We start from the raw sequence: 16,180 nt of genomic DNA on the forward strand, positions 1-16,180 counted from the left end.
TACTTTATAGCTCCTTACATGAGAGAAGGGATGGGACAGACAGACAAATTTGTGCTGGATGTGTCCAATCAGTCACAATGATGACATTATCACTTAGCAGAGGTGAAGCCTGTCAGCCTGGATAGCAGAGGGGAGAGATGGAAGGAAGAGTCACAAAAGGAGTTACACAGGAGGAGGAGGAAAAAAAGAAAAGAAATAAGGAGGAGATACATGTTCAAAGAGTCACCAGAGAAGATTGTCAGTCACAGCTGGGGCAGCCACAGGGCTTCCTGTGTCAGGATTTACAACACAGCCACCCAAAATAATCCACCACACAGCAAAGGGCTTGGGCAGTAAAACGTGTTCTTGAGAAATGGCACACAGCAACTGGAAAAGTCAGTTTTTAAGTGGTTTGGTTTTGGAAAAAACATAGTACTTTTTCCCACCTACAGGAAGCTTTTGCCTAAAAGATTCTGGAAATCTGGAGGATTTCAGTAGCATTGAGATAGCAGTGCTGATAAGCATAATTTAAACTCAGCGTGCTCCAAAACCAGATTTCGTGGAGGCACAGAATTGTTCAGGCTGGAAAAGCCCTCTGAGATCATCAAATCCAGCGGATTCCAGCACTGCCAAGGCCACCACTGCCCCCTGTCCCCAAGTGCCACATCCACATGGCTTTTAAATCCCTCAGGGATGGGGAGTCCATCACTGCCCTGGGCAGCTGTGCCATTGCCTGAGCACCTTCTCCACTAATAAATTTTCCCCAATGTCCATCCTGAGCTCCCCTGGCCCAGCCTGAGGCCGTTCCCTCTGCTCCTGTCCCTGTTCCCTGGTCACAGCCCGACCCCCCCGGCTGTCCCCACCTGGCAGGAGCTGTGCAGAGCCACAAGGGCCCCCTGAGCCTCCTTTGCTCCAGGCTGAGCCCCTTCCCAGCTCCCTCAGCCCCTCCTGGGGCTCCAGACCCTGCCCTGGACACCCCCAGCCCCTCAGTGTCCTTCTTCTGGGAGCCCCAAAGCTGCCCCCAGGATTGGAGGTGTGGCATTTCCAGCCACATTTTCAGTGTTTCCATATGGACTTGTGTTTGCAGAAGCTGAAATTAAAACCAGCTTTGAGAACAGCTCCTGCACTGTCAACAACACCAGTGCCATGGCACTGACCCTAGGGAAGCTCCTGAGACATCCCAGTGACCTCAACACCTGCCCCTCCCCTCAGGGACTGCAGAGCTCTGCTGCACCACCAAAAGTCAGGTTTAAACCAGAATAGCAACAAAAGAGAATTTTAAAGTTTGTTATTTTAAATAGGAGAGAAGTTAAATAACTTTAGGGCTGCAGCTACTGGAGACTTTAATATTCTGGTGGTGCTGAGCTGATGGTTGAACTCGATGATCTTCATTAAATGTCTTTTCCAGACATAACAATTCTAAAATCCCAAGATTATTGTTATTCAGATTGGCACTTTTGGAGACTATTCCTCCAAAGGAGGGTTTAAAGATACTCCTGCTACAGCAAGAGCCCTGCAGCTTTCCAGGGAGGCCAAACATGAATATCAATAAAGAGGAGCTCTTGGGCTGCCACCCTGTTGAGGAGTACAGAAACTGAGCATATAAATGTGCTCTGAAGGAGTTTTCAGAGAATCACGAGGCAGAGCAGCCCAGGTGAGACAAGGAGCACTGAATGCACTGGGCACACCAGGAAATGTCAAGAAACCGTCAGCTCAAGCTGCACAAAACTCAAGCCTGTCTGCAACTTGTTTGAGAAACAGCTGAGAATGACATGAACTGGTGTTACCTCCCCTAAGGAATTTGATTCCTCTGACATCCCCAGACCTCAGCAGTTTGTGCAACCCTGTGTTCAGAGCTGTTTCCATCAGCTGTGACCACAGGCTTCCCAAAAAAGTCCTGCAGGGTCCAAGCCACAATCAAGACACACAGAGAGTGTCACTGTTGATTCCCCACTAGTGCAGCTTCAGTGCCAAATTCAGCACAGGAAAAATGAGTAACAGCCCCAGAAAGGAAGAGAGCACCTGGAACTGCAGGGATGGGGTACCCAAAACAGAGAGTGCCCTCACCAGCAGTGCTTCCAGCCCAGCAGAAGGAAGAACCAAGTGTCCAGACTGACAGAGACTGAGGCAGAGCATCCAGCTCTTTGTGCATCACCAGCATCTTGCTGGCATGGCCTGAATACCCAATTATTGACTTGCTAATGATATGTACATGTCATTAACTGTCCCAAAAGTCACCTCACAGAGATGCTTAGGGCAGAGCAGCCAGACAGAAGCTGTCTGCACTCTGAATTACTGCCTGAAGCACACAAAGGTTGTGTTCAGGGGTTTTATTTAAGGAACCTCCCCAAAATTTAGACCCTTTAAAGTGACACCAGCCTGGCTGCAGGATGGGTCTCACCAACACAACTCCCTGACAGGAGGGGACAGCCAGGGGGTCAGGCTCTGCTGCCAGGGGACAGGAGAGGGAACAGCCTCAGGCTGGGCCAGGGGAGGTTCAGTTTGGATATTGGGAAAATTTCTTCATGGAAAGGGTTGTCAAGCCCTGGAAGAGGCTGCCCAGGGCAGTGCTGGAGTCCCCATTCCTGCAAGTGTTCAGAAAAGGTGTGGATGTGCCCCTTGAGGGGTCAGTGGTGGCCTTGGCCGTGCTGGGGATAAGCTGGACTCAGTCCCAGGGGGCTTTTCCAGCCTGAACAATTCTGTGACTCCATCAAATCTGGTCTTGGAGCACAATGAGTTTAAATTATGCTTATCAGCACTGGTATCTCAAAGCTAATGAAATCTTCTTGTCTCCATTGATATTCAACAGAAAATCACAAAAACATCAAAAGCTTCAATGCAAGCTTCTCACTGAAAGTTTAGGGCAGGTAAAGAAAGGGAAAAGACTATGCTGAGACTCACACAGGAACCTCCCAGTGAATTTGACTTGGAAACAGCTCCTGCTTGTGCCTACCCCTGGAAAGGCTGGTAATTATGATGGAGATAGTGATGATAAATGGATTGAAGTAAATTAATTCCACCCAAGCCAGGCAGCCTTCAGTGAGCAATGCTGGCACCCACTGATTCAAGATGGATAAGGTGGGATTTAAACTCTCCATGCCCTGCTGGGAGCTGCAGGGATTGTTCAAACCACCACAGTGCACAGCATTCTCTGAACTATTCTATTTTTACACCTACCAGGTGGCCTGGAATAATTTTTCCAATAAACAAGGAAAGGAAGTTTTTCCATGGATGCCTGCTGAACTTGCCTGCTCCCAGCTCCCTGCTGTGGCCTGATCACAGCCTTCCCCTCAACACCCCCAGGGATTCTTGCTGTCCTGAGCCCCTCCTGGGCTGCCTCAGGCTCCCCACACTGGGCACAAGTGTCCATGGCCACTCTGTAGGACCAGACCAGCAATAACAGCACCAAGGAGAAACTTTTCCTTCCACAAGTGCTCCTCTCCCTGAGCTCCTGGCAGCTCCTGACACCTGTACCAGATTCAGGGCAGGGCCAGCCAGCAGATTATTTGGAAGATCAGATCAGTTTTGACTCCTTAGAAAACAGAGTAAAGTCTGTCCCCATGCCCAGCAGGGTCACAGCCACCTTCCAGCTCTGGCAGTTCATGATTTGCCACCCAGGAAAGCTCCTCTCTGCCTCCACAGGCACTCTCTCAATATTGACTGCTGGTGCCTATTTTAGCAAGGCCTGGCCTTGGGCTGGGCTCACAGGGGCATCTTCTCAGGAGCTCTGAGGCAAAACATTCTGGGGGGAGCCACGGGGCTCCATTACCCACTGCAGCCCAGCTGGCACCTCCAGGCAGCTTTGGTGGGTCTCAGATCCTCCTGCAGAGCTCATATTGAACCCACTGCACTGCAGGAACACCAAAACACAGAATCATGGAATCACAGAATATCCTTTGTTGGGAGGACCCCCAGAGATCATCCAGTCAAACTCCTGGCTCTGCACAATCCCACCCCTGGCAGCATTGTCCAGCTGCTCCTGGGCTGGGACCATTCCCTGGGGAGCCTGGGCAGTGCCCAGCACCCTCTGGGGAGACCCCATAAATCAGGTGTGATTTCATGGCCTAACCCTGGGCACAAGAAGTGAGGGCAGCTCTCTCTGCCTGTGCTCAGCCAGCACTGGGTGCTGTGCTCTGACCCATCTCCTTTGCTCCCACAGCCCCCAAGAAGTCACTCAGAGCACTGATTGCTTAATTATCCTGAATGTGGACACACCCCAGCACCCTGGGCTCTCTGTTCATCTCCTGTGGGCTGTGCCCCAGTGCCAGGAGCACAGCAAGGCCACCCAGCTCCAGCAACACCCCAGTACTGCCCAGGAATCTCAGCTCAGCTCCCAGGGCTGCTCCAACAGCCCCTCCTGAGCATCCCCTTCCCCACCTTCCATCACTCAGTGTGGTGCTTGCCCAAGCAAAGCCTTCTACCATCAAACTGAAATATGGGCTGAAATAAAAGCTTTCCCTCCTCACCTCTGGCATGGCAAAGAGGAGGAAAGAAGGAACTCACACAGGTCTGTATTGCATTCCCACTGGCATGGGAAGCCAGAGAGACTCTCTGCAGCATGAACAGCATCCTCTGGGCCCTCTGCCCAAAGAGCTTTGCTAAACAATAACAATAATAATAATAATAATAATAATGTATAATAATAATAATTATTATTATTATTATTATTATTATAACAACAACAATGAAAGTTTAGGACAGGTAAAGAAAGGGAAAGGACTACACTGAGACTCACACAGGAACCTCCCAGTGAAGGTTTCATTTGACTTGGAACCACAACCCTAAGGCAGACTGGCTTTCCTACAAGTGGAAGATGCACTGGTCATGGAGGAACCAAAAATCCACCTTCTTCATGGAGGATGGAGGTGACCTTCCCTCCAGACCTGCCCAGCCAAAGCCTGTTTGGCACAGACAAGGCTGCTCTGCCTTTAATGAGCTTAGCACCTGATGGATGGCAGTGAGGGGAAGGTGGGAATCTCTCCAAGGAGAAGCCACACTCCTCTCATCAGAAGCCAGAGTCAATTTTGAAACAGGAATCTTTACCTTCAGTGTCAGGTTGTCCACCAGGGCAATCATGGAGTTCTTGAACAGAGTAGCTGCTGTCAGAGGTCTCTTGGTGACCTCAGTGATGCTCAGTTTTCCTTCAGGCCACATCATCTTCAACACAGGGTTGGAGCTACAAGAGAATCTCTTTAATTCCACTGCACTGACAATCCAACAGTTGGTTTTACCCAGACCCACTGCTGCTTCCAACTCACAAGGTGAGACCCCTGGGCAAAACATTTCATGCTCTTAAGAGCAAGTTCAAGTTTACAACTGAACATTCTGGAAAAACAACAAGCACATTCTCCCTTCAGATCAGGATGTGCAGGAATAGGACAGAGAAAATCCCACAGAGTGATCCATCAAAGGCAGGAGCTGCCTCACTGCCACAACAGAAAGAATTTAATCAACACAAAGGAGAGGGAGACCCACACCACCCTCCCTTAGAACTGTCACTTGTGTTCAAGCTGCATTTCTGCACCTCTCTTGATATATAAAGTAATTTATACACTTTGGCCCTGTATTTGTGAAGGGTTCAGGGTGAGGTAAACTGGCCCTGATGGATAGCAAGAGTTCAGGAACAAAGAGAAATTGAGCACATTTACAGCAATCTAATGGCCAATCTGTCCCAGGCTTTAATGTGCTGGAAGTGGTGTTTGGGAACAGGATTTTCCAGAGACTTCACAGAAAACAGACTAAATTGGATAAAACCACACAGCAAATACTTTGCAGGGTTTCTGGTCAATGGGAAGTGTTGAAAACAGGAACAGTGGGACTGCTCAGGGGAGCACAGCCAGTCAGCCCAAAGGGCTGCAGACCAATTTAACATCTGTACAGGTAAACAGAGCCCACCACTGCAGGCTGTTTGTGCCCACTGTCCTCTGAGCAGAGCCCCTGAAAGATGCAGATACAAAATGAGGACATGAAGAAAAACAGTTCCACGGGGACTTCCACCCACATTCTGACAGGATTGCAAATCTGCTTCTCAAGGCAACTTTTGCTTGCCCAACACGTGACCTTATGGTTTGCACTTCTCACATCACTGCAGACGTGAAAGGATTCACACCTATCTCCTCATTTCTTTCAAAAAATGGTGCTTTAGGTGGGGCTGAGGATTTCTGTTGTTGACCAGAGCCCCCCAGCATCTTCAGCACTGATTACAGACAGAGCAGTGATGGTAAATCTGCAATGGGTTAATGACAAATCAGGCAGCACAAGCAAGCTCTGCACTGTCTTGATTGCACAATCAGTTGGTTTCAAAAAAAAAAACCCACTTTAAATTCTGTTCAATTAAAGGCTGCATCAGAACAGAAACATGTACAGAATAAGGACTTTAACCTGAAAAATCCAACTAACAGTCTCTGGGTCATGGGAGATGTACAAAGATCAAATCCCAAAGCAATGTGTTTATTCACACACACTGAAAACCTGAGTCTCTGATAGCATCACTCCACAAAAAAGGATTCTGACAAATCAGATTAAAATTCACCTCATTAAAATTCTTACCTGTTGTACATGAGGCGTTTGAAGTCTTGAAATAAAGTGTCCTTGTTTTTATCAATGAATCCAGTGACAGAGTAACTAAAAAATAAAGGAAAACCAGAGTTAATTGCAAAGTAGCAAAGTCCTTCTGTGAGCTGCTGGTAGCTGTGGAATCAGGATCCCTGCACTCCTACAGACACAGCAGAGGCTAAACCAGCCCTGCTCCCAGCCTGTCCTAATGCTGCAGGAGCAGAGGGTGAGACTTGGATCCTTGAGCCCAGCTCCCACCTCCAGCACAGGAACAGCACACCTGGCTTCAGAGAGCTCCTGGAACAGCACACCTGGCTTCAGAGAGCTCCTGGAACAGCACATCTGGCTTCAGAGAGCTCCTGGAACAGCACACCTGGCCTCAGAGAGCTCCTGGAGCACAGGAACAGCACACCTGGCTTCAGAGAGCTCCTGGAACAGCACACCTGGCCTCAGAGAGCTCCTGGAGCACAGGAACAGCACACCTGGCCTCAGAGAGCTCCAGCACAGGAACAGCACACCTGGCCTCAGAGAGCTCCTGGAGCTGTGCAGGTGCTGGCTGAGACACCTCACAGCACCTGGGCAGGGGGTAGATGGCCCAAATTCAGGAGTTACACTCAGGATTCTGTCTCCAAACTGAGTTTGTGTGTTTGTGTTATATCCTAGAGAAATTCATGTTTATTTTTCAATTTGTGCAGTCTGCCTCTCTCTCAGCAGAGAGCCTGAGTTCCTGAGCAGCCTCTGAGCAGTGACTGGGAGCTGCCCTGGAAATCAGCACACACAGAAACACACACACTTTAAATTCCTTCCTTCCTCTGTTCCCACAGGAACACCACTGGAGGAGGTCACTGTTCCAGGGTTTCATCTCTTCTCCAGGTCTCAAGGCAGGCAGTGCTGTGTCCTCACAGAAAAGGTCCAAAGTCTCCCGTTCAGTGACTCCCATGCAGATGTCTCCTGAGCTCCAGATCCCACCCTGGGAAGCTGCACCCAACCTACAGACTCTGAGATCAACCCACAACCTGAAAATCCCTGTATGGAGCCATCCTCAAATCACAGAGTCATGCAATAGGACCTTTCAAATGGCATCCAGTGCCACCCCTGCCACGGCAGGGACACCTTCCACTGTCCCAGGCTGCTCCAAGCCCCGTCCAACCTGGCCTTGGGCACTGCCAGGGATGCAGGAGCAGCCCCTGTGCCAGGGCCTGCCCACCCTCAAGTCTTAGGGCTCCATGTAAGATCTGGGCCTGAACTATCTGTGATTCTTTCCACATTTCAGTTTTCTTTTACCCCATTTGTCAGCCACTGGCAGTTCAGAAGGTTCAGCCACTAAGACAGCACCTTGTATTTTCTCCTCCAAAACCCCCTGAATCAGAGATGTCTGTCAGGAACTGCTCAGCAAAGACTCCAGAAGATAACCTGCTTGTGCTATATGGGATCCAGTCTGATCACATTGGTTGTCCTTGGAAATTAAAGGTAAAATTCATCCCAAGGTAAAATAAATCATAAATTCTTCTTTCAGTAACTCCCTTTCTTCTGACATGGGAAGTTACACAAATCCTAAACCATTAAATTATTCCAGTGATATTCCACACAACAGCTTTCCCAGCCAATGGTTTCTACCATGTGCATCCTTCACTTCCACTCACTCTACCTTCCCAGTGCTGTCTCCTCCTGCACTTGTTCCTGCAGGCTCCAGGCAAACACTTCCCAACCCTCTTGCCCTGATCCCTCCTGCAGGTTATCTCTCCCCTGGGCTCCCAGCCTGCTCCAACTGATTGGAGAATTTAAAGCCAGAGTTACATAATCACACTAAACAGATGTCTAAACCAGACTTTATTAGCTCAGTGTAGTTTTCTTGCATAAACACTGCTGCCTTTTTTCCCTTTTTCTTCCCCTGGAGCACGGCTCTCCCCTCACCCCCATCCCTCACTCTCCTTTTGTTTCACTCCAAGTACAAATTCCCACTCTGTAGAGCAAGGCACCAGCAGAAGATTTAATTGATAAGCAAGTGCTGCACTCTGTAATTGTGTGTGACAGCTATTCTGGCTTGCACCAGAAGCAGCAGTAAATCAGAATATTGTGCCACTTCAGAGCTGCTGGGAAGACAAAAATAAAATGTGCAGTTTTATTTCAGAAGGAAACTCACATCACATCCCCAGCGTAGTGCTTGATCCGGAAATCTCTGTCAAACTCCAGCGTTTTGTCTGTGGCACAAAGCTGAAACAAATTCACATACATTAAAATACCACCCATGGATTGATATTAAAACACCAGCCCTGCATTTACAAGCTCCATGGAAGAGCAACCTGCCTTCAAAATAGCACTGGGAGCTACAGGAATCCCACTTTCTATGTGCAGATGTGAAAGCCACTGCTGGAAAATGTTTTCATGGATGCACTGTAAGAACATGTGCTTGTACAAATGGAGCTGCAAGAGCCTATAATTTCATGAAGAAATTAATACTGTCTCAGAAATACCATTGTGCAAAAAGAACACTCGTGCCTGTAGAGAAACATTGCACCCACGAGTTGATTTGTTACTTTTTTAAGTCTTCCTTTATGTTTTTTTTTGCCATTGCAGTGTAACTCCTCTGCAGAGAAATGGGCCAACTGCTGTGACAGCAGCAAGGCTTGCTCAGTCCCAGACCCCTCTTGGTCATCTGACACCCCTCAAACAGGAAACCCCTTGCAGACTCACTGCTCCAGGCTCAAATTCCCATCCCATCCCATCCCATCCCATCCCATCCCATCCCATCCCATCCCATCCCATCCCATCCCATCCCATCCCATCCCATCCCATCCCATCCCATCCCATCCCATTCCCTCTGTACAACACAACATGTCCAGTGCCCACGTGGCAGCTGTTCAGCAGCAGTGCCTGTAACACACTCAGGAATAGCAGGAGCCAAAAAAATCCATCAGAGTTGGCTTAATTAAAAAGGGAGTATGAGATAAGAATGAGGATTTTGTTATAGGCAAAAGGAGTAGGAGATGAATTAAGTTTTTGCAGGCAGAATTTAACAGCACCAAGGGCTATGAGCAGATATCTGCTATCCACAAAAGGTCTTGGAGAAATAAAAGAGGAAATTATCATGGTTGAAATAAATGGCAGGAAGGATGATTAGGAGCAGGGAGATACACTCCAAAAATTCACCTGTGTCTAAAAACACAAAATAGATTGCCTCAAACTGCAAGAAGAGATGAACAAAGCAGAATATATTTTACACAAAATGAATCAGAAGGAGGAGCCCAAGGAGTGGGAGTACCAAGGTCCCCAGGAAATCCAGCATGGCAGGAGCAGGGAACACCAGGAGCTGCAGAGCTGACGGATGCCCAAGGTGCAGCAGAACACAGGGAAAATGAAGAAAGGAGGCAATGCCAGGGAAACAAAGCCATTTTTCTTGCTGCAGCTTTGTTCCCAGCAGGGGCCTGGGGAGTGCCTTTTTCAGCTACCCAAACACACAGCTCAAACCAACAAGTCAATAAAAGGGGTAAATACCAAATGGCAACAGAAATGTGTCTGTGCTACCAGAGAGGGCACAGCTGGCAGCACAAGATCCTCTGAAAGCTCATCCAGCTCTGGAGAGGCTGGAAGGAGCCATAACAGCAATCAGGGATTTTGTTGTTTGCTGGTTTGGCTTTTTCCAAAGGAGTGATTCTGTCTAAACTTTGTGTTTCCTGGACAAAACAGTTGAAATTAGTGGAAAAAAGACCAGCGAGAACATTGATAGAGTGGATCACCTGCCTGGGTTTCTGTGAGCCCTTCCAGGAGGCTTCTCACTGACAGCTCACAGCATTCAAGGGTGAGTAAAGACAGGAGAAAGGTGTTGGAAAGATGGGAATCCTGTGGGAGCCTGCCCTGAGCCTGTGCTGTCACAGCATCTGAAATGAGCCATAATCTGAGGGCAAGGGGGAGGTCGTAGGGCTGGGTGGGAGCACTCAATCACTGAGGGCTGGCTGGGAACAGCTAAATGAGGGCAAAGCAGAGCAAATGGAACTCCCCAGCAGGGCAGGGAGTCCCACTGAGAAAGGGCAAAGTTCACAGGAACTGATGGGCCCCAAACCATCCCTTCCTCCTCAACAGGGATCTTAACAGACCTCACTCATCTCAACAAGGACATGGAGAACTGGGAGAGGCTTAAAGGGCAAAACCCATCCCGTGCTGACTGACTGCCCTGGGAGGATGAGCCAACAAACTCAGCTTCCCCAGGTAAGGAAAGAAATGTGAGAGATGATGGCAAAACACATGGAGATGATGTACTGGAAGACAAAGAGAACTGTGTTTTACCATTTAAAAACTAGGAGGTGAGAGGTGTAATCTGAAATGGAAAAGGGAGGAGGGAGGGAAACAGGGAGGAAAGAGCTCTTCACTTGAGTATCTGAGCTGTGGAATTCTTTGTTGATTTAAAAACCAAGAAGACCACACACAAACCCTGTTAAGAAGACCAGGAGGGTCCTGGGCTGCAGGTCCCTGAGGAATGGGAGCATGTCAAGTTATCAGTACACATTTGTCCTGTATTGGGCTCTCACTTGGGCATTCACCACTGTCCACTGTCTCAGGAGACACAACATCAGGTGGACTGGAATGGACCTTCTGATACTCCTCCCTTCACAATCAGTTTGTTGAGATTGATGCTCTCCACAATCTGAAGACTGAGGCATTCATGGACTGTCTGTCACTGCCCTTGACCCTTCCAAAGTATAATATCAACAGAAAATCAATGGAACTTGGAGAGGTTGAGGATACAAATGGTGATATTGGGAAGGGCCACTAGAACAGCTGGCACATCTGCACATCCAGATTAGCATTAGACAAACCCGAGGAGGACACCCCATGCTCCAGGAACACAAAATTCTGCCACAAATTCTGCTGGTGGAAGTGTTAAGCAGCATTGTCCTGGCTCGTATGGCCTTGCCCAGGACAAGGGCAGTGATTCCTCCACGCTGGCAGCTCGGAGCAGCCGGGTACACAAAGTAGGACACGACTATTTAGGGCACCACAGCCCCCCAGAGCTTCTCCACATGGAGCCTGTGTGCAGCATGCTCTGCAGGGAGCAGTGGAGCATGAACTGGGCTGAGGGATGGGAGCTGTTCCCAACACATGCACTTTAACTCTTTGGGAACAGCTCCCATCTGTGTGGAACTGTACAGGATCTGCATGGAACCACTGCAGTCTGCAAAGGCAGGGCATGAGATGGAATCAAGCCTTTTGTTTTAATCCAAGCTAGAAAAGCCTGGCTCAGAAGGTTCAGGCTTCTCACAGCAGTTCTGGGTGGGACTGAAGAAGAGCTCTGAGGTGCTGGGATGTCTGCAGAGATGGGGAGAAAAGATAATAATTATGCTGAGAGGTGTATGGGTCAATGTTTTCAAGGCTCTATTGATTTAACTAGAAATTAGCAAGCCAGGCAGATCCATCAGCCCCTCCATAAACATTATTTATAGCAGGATTGCTTGCCTCCCTCTCAGCCTGTGCAGGCAGTTTCTGACAAGGCCACCTCCTGCTGAGGAACGCTGCAGCTGGCAATGTTGCCCTTTAATGTCTCCTTGCTGGGAGGGGACTCCCAAAGGCAAGGACTTGAGCAGATTTTATTTTTAAATGTTCATTTTATAGCCTCCCATAGCACCTCCTGAAATTCCATCTCCTTCTGCCACTGCACTAAAGGACCACCTGCTCCCTCTGTGGCAGGGCCTCTTCCCCTGGGCAGATGTGGGAGAAGGACAGAACAGAAACCAAACTCCTCTGTGACATCCACTGACCAGACAGCTCCAGAAACTGGACCAGTCCCCAGCACCCTGCTGCAGAGGATCCCACACTTCATCCCACCAGTACCACCACTGCAGGAAACAGTTTGTATTCAAACAGGAACCTAGGCCAGGCCCCACACTTATTTTGATGTGAGTTTTCTCAGAGTGTTTCACGTCACTGTGTGGGCACGTGAAATCTGGGTCAAAAGTGGAACCAAGCTCCCTGTCCCCCTCCCTGAGCTCAGGTGCACCTGGCAGGTGTGCATCAGCTGTGCTGCAGCAGAAGGGCACTTAAGGAAAATTATTATCTAGGAGGAAAAAGTGGTTTTGGTTTACTTTCATCCTGGCCTCTCCTCAGACAGCCCCAGCCAGATCCATTGTTTATCCCAGGCCTCCCAGAGGCAGCCTTTAGCACATATCTTACACAACCAGGCTAATTTGGTACTTCTGACCTACATAAAATATTGTGCTGGGGTGGGAGGGAGCAGGGGGGACCAGCACTCTGAGCCATACATTTTAGACAATGTTTCTGAGTAGAGACACATCAAACTGAAGGCCCTTATTTGATTACTCTGTGTGAAAGATTCTCAAATTAATCAGGCTGGTGACCATTTTGCAATCTGCTGCCAAGTGAGGAATAAATGAAGCCTTTTAATTCGCCCATTGTAGCCCAGACAAAGGCAGGCGAGGGGCCTGGGTGCTCTGAGGTGCAGAGGGAGACGAGCACATTCTGCAGCCAATGAGGATGAAAAAAGCCCAAATCACAGCGCTGTAATAATGCAGGAGTGTGAATAATTTCACTGTCACTATGTATTAGAGCAGCCTGGGAAGAACAACACGTGGGCCGAGCCGGCGTATCGATTGGTTCCAGATGACATCATGATATGTCAAGGCACGAGCTCAGGCTCCTTTTATCCTGGAATTAAAGGGATGAGCCACTGGATGGGCTGGAGCTCCCTCTGCCGGGTTCTTCTGCGGCTGGAGCTGCTCTGAGCTCCTCATCTCACACTCAGTCGCAGTGATTCCAACCCAGCCCTCCCTAAACCCCTTTTCCTCATTTCCATTCCACCTCAGAACATGGGGAATGGACAGCAGAGGACAGCAGGGTCTGTGGGTTACCTTCCTGCTGGAGAAGTGAGCGTGCTTCCCCAGTTTGCTGTTGAGGGCCTCGAGGAACATCTCATCCGTGACTTTCCCCACGTTCATGCAGGCATCATCCAGAATGGCAATGATCCCTTTGTGCTGCTGCTCCACCAGGTCCACGATGACCTGGTTGTTGAAATAATCAATCTGCAGGAAACAAAGGACAGGGGTGTTGGTGACCTTGGCTGCAGAAATGGGAGGGTACCAGTGCTGGCCATAGCAGCCAGTGTGACAGCGAGGAGCAATCAGCTCTGAATGTGCAGATCTCTGATTCCAGATAAAGCAGGCTGCTCTCCTGCACTGAACAACACAGAAAGTGATTTTTCAAACCCCTCAGATACCTCTCAAGATCTCTGCTGCAGAATGCTCTTTAAAATGTCTTTTACAATTCAGCTGTGTGCAGTCACCACAGTGACACTGCACATCCCGTGCTTGGCATTCTGAAGTGAGTATGAACAGGAAAAGTCAAGATTTTTACATATTACCATCAACAACTAGAAAAATCTATAAGCACTCAGCACAGAAACCCACAGTTACATGTGTGGCATCACAGAGGTGCCACAAAAGGTTTCATCTCAGACCTGGAGTCCCATATTTTCCCAAGGAGACACGTGGTGAGGCGACTGGGGAGCTTCTGCCCAGCCTGGTCCCAGCCTGGCAGGACAGCTGGCAGGGACACAGATGTCCCATCAACTGGAGCCTGCATGTGGAACAGCTTCAGGTCCAGCATTTTGCTGGTACACTGACCTCACAGCACCTCTTCCTGCCCTGCCAAAGCACTCACATGCTTCCAGGGAATTCCCTCTCGCTGGTACTCCTCCTGCTCCTGCTTTAGAACCAGCTGAATGAAGAGCTGCTGCAGCTTTTCATTGCAGTAATTAATGCAGAATTGTTCAAAGCTGCAAAAACATGAGAAGAAAAAGTGATGAGTGTTCTGGGAAAGGCAAGGCACAACACTGGGCTTTAGAAGGGGGCTCACCTGTTATTGTCAAATATCTCAAAGCCATAGATGTCCAGGACCCCAATGACTGTGTTCTTGCCATGCACTGTGGTGTCGTAGTTCTTCACCTCGATGACATCGTTGATGTGGGTCACAATCCAGCAGAAGAGACGCTCGTAAATGGCCTGCAGGAAACACAGACTGAGGGCTCCCGCCTGCACCTGCCTCAGCTCTTCCCAGGAAATTCCACACAGCTCATTCCAGGCCTCCATCAAAGCTGCAGGTCATGGTCATGAAAGTGAGCAGCTACTGACTGAAGAAAATATTCTATGGAAGTATTTATTTTCTTTCTTCCAAAACTCATTTATACCAAGTTGAAATCCCAGTGAGGTCACTGGGTGCAGCAGTTCCCTAATTTGATTCCAGTCAGCTTTTCAGCTGCCTAATAAGCACCATTCCTGAGAATTATTTAACAATAGTGAAGAGCAAGAGAGAGGTCAGACACAGAAACTCAACAACTGAACACAATGACAGGAAAATAATCCTGTTCACCTTTCACAAAGATAATGCTCTGTAGGCAGAGGTGTCTTCAAAGTCTTCATGTTCAAAATGTGCTGTGAAGCTGGGGAAAATACATTATCTCAGGAAAAGAAGTCAAGTTAATTATCAATGACCTTCATAAGTTCACCCATTCCTCCCTTATAATTTGATTTCTTATAGAGGAGGAACAATTGTCACTCCTGCCATCAGTACTCACTCTTCCTGTGGAAGGTGTCCCTGCCCATGGCAGGGGGTTGGAACAAGATGGTCCTTAAGGTCCCTTCAACCCAAACCATTCTACCATTCTTCATAAAAAATTTTTAAAATACCACTTTGTGTTTCCAACATAAATTCTAGATGTTACAATTCCACTCTCTACTCTTTGAATTTAACTGCAAAATGAAGCTGAGGATCCCATTTCACAGCACATTCCTCCCTGTAGGACACATTTGCAGATGCCAGCCCAGCCTGCAGCCCGTCCCCTCCTTGGTGTGCCTGGCACTGCTGGCTGTGGGAGCTGGATCCCTGCTGGAAGGGCAGGATGGGGAGGTGCCACAGACCCCACAGAACTCAGGAGCACCAAGGTTCAGAGACAAATCTGCAGGATGTACAGCAATTGTGTATTACTGTGTAAACTGTGCTTATTGACCCACCCAGGAATCCTGCTGGGACTGAGCATGGAAAAACGTGCAGTTCTGGCAGCAGTGCCCACCTTGGGCATTGCCAGTCTTTGCTGCACACCTCAGTGCAAAGGCAAAGGCAGCAGAGATGTGTCTGTGGGTGTCACAGGAAGGGGACTGCACTCACCTTTGCAAAGGCATCCCTGCCATAGGTGGCCTCCTGCTCCGTGTGCTGTTTGTCGATGACGTCCCTGCCCGTGGCCACCGTCCGGAACAGCAGCGCCTTCTCCACCAGCTCGGCCTTGGTGGACAGGAGCTCAGCAATGACTGACACCAGCTTGCTGTTCTCGATGATGGGAGTGTCTCCATCCACGTAGAACTTCAGGTTCCCCTGCAATCAGCAGCATTTCTCCATCTGCTCTTTACTAACAGGAATCAGCACACCCCAACTCCATCCATTTTCCACCTGCTGTTCCAGGCTGGAAATCTCCTGCCACACTGGAAGGTGGGTCCTGCACATCCACACCCTCAAACCTCCAATGTCAAAGGGAGCAGCAAGGGCTTTCTCAAAGCAAAGCATTCCTGCTCAGTGTTCAGCTCAGCTTTTGGGACAAACAACATCAAACACCATCCCAAGATTCAGAGTCCAGGGACAGGAAATT

General features: G+C 48.9%; 1 protein-coding gene across 1 annotated transcript in view; it reads right to left on the reverse strand.

Moving 5' to 3' along the window:
- Positions 1-16,180, reverse strand: part of MYO1D (myosin ID) — a 168,609-nt gene that overhangs the window by 106,848 nt on the left and 45,581 nt on the right. The window contains exons 8-14 of the mRNA XM_030966419.1: positions 15,706-15,909; positions 14,398-14,543; positions 14,203-14,317; positions 13,395-13,565; positions 8,678-8,748; positions 6,529-6,603; positions 5,023-5,155 (exon numbers count right to left, since the gene is read on the reverse strand). Coding sequence (XP_030822279.1) covers positions 5,023-5,155; positions 6,529-6,603; positions 8,678-8,748; positions 13,395-13,565; positions 14,203-14,317; positions 14,398-14,543; positions 15,706-15,909 — 915 coding nt within the window. The remainder of the gene's footprint in view (positions 1-5,022; positions 5,156-6,528; positions 6,604-8,677; positions 8,749-13,394; positions 13,566-14,202; positions 14,318-14,397; positions 14,544-15,705; positions 15,910-16,180) is intronic.

Source organism: Camarhynchus parvulus, chromosome 27 (assembly GCF_901933205.1).
Source record: "Camarhynchus parvulus chromosome 27, STF_HiC, whole genome shotgun sequence".
Taxonomy (NCBI): Eukaryota; Metazoa; Chordata; class Aves; order Passeriformes; family Thraupidae; genus Camarhynchus; species Camarhynchus parvulus.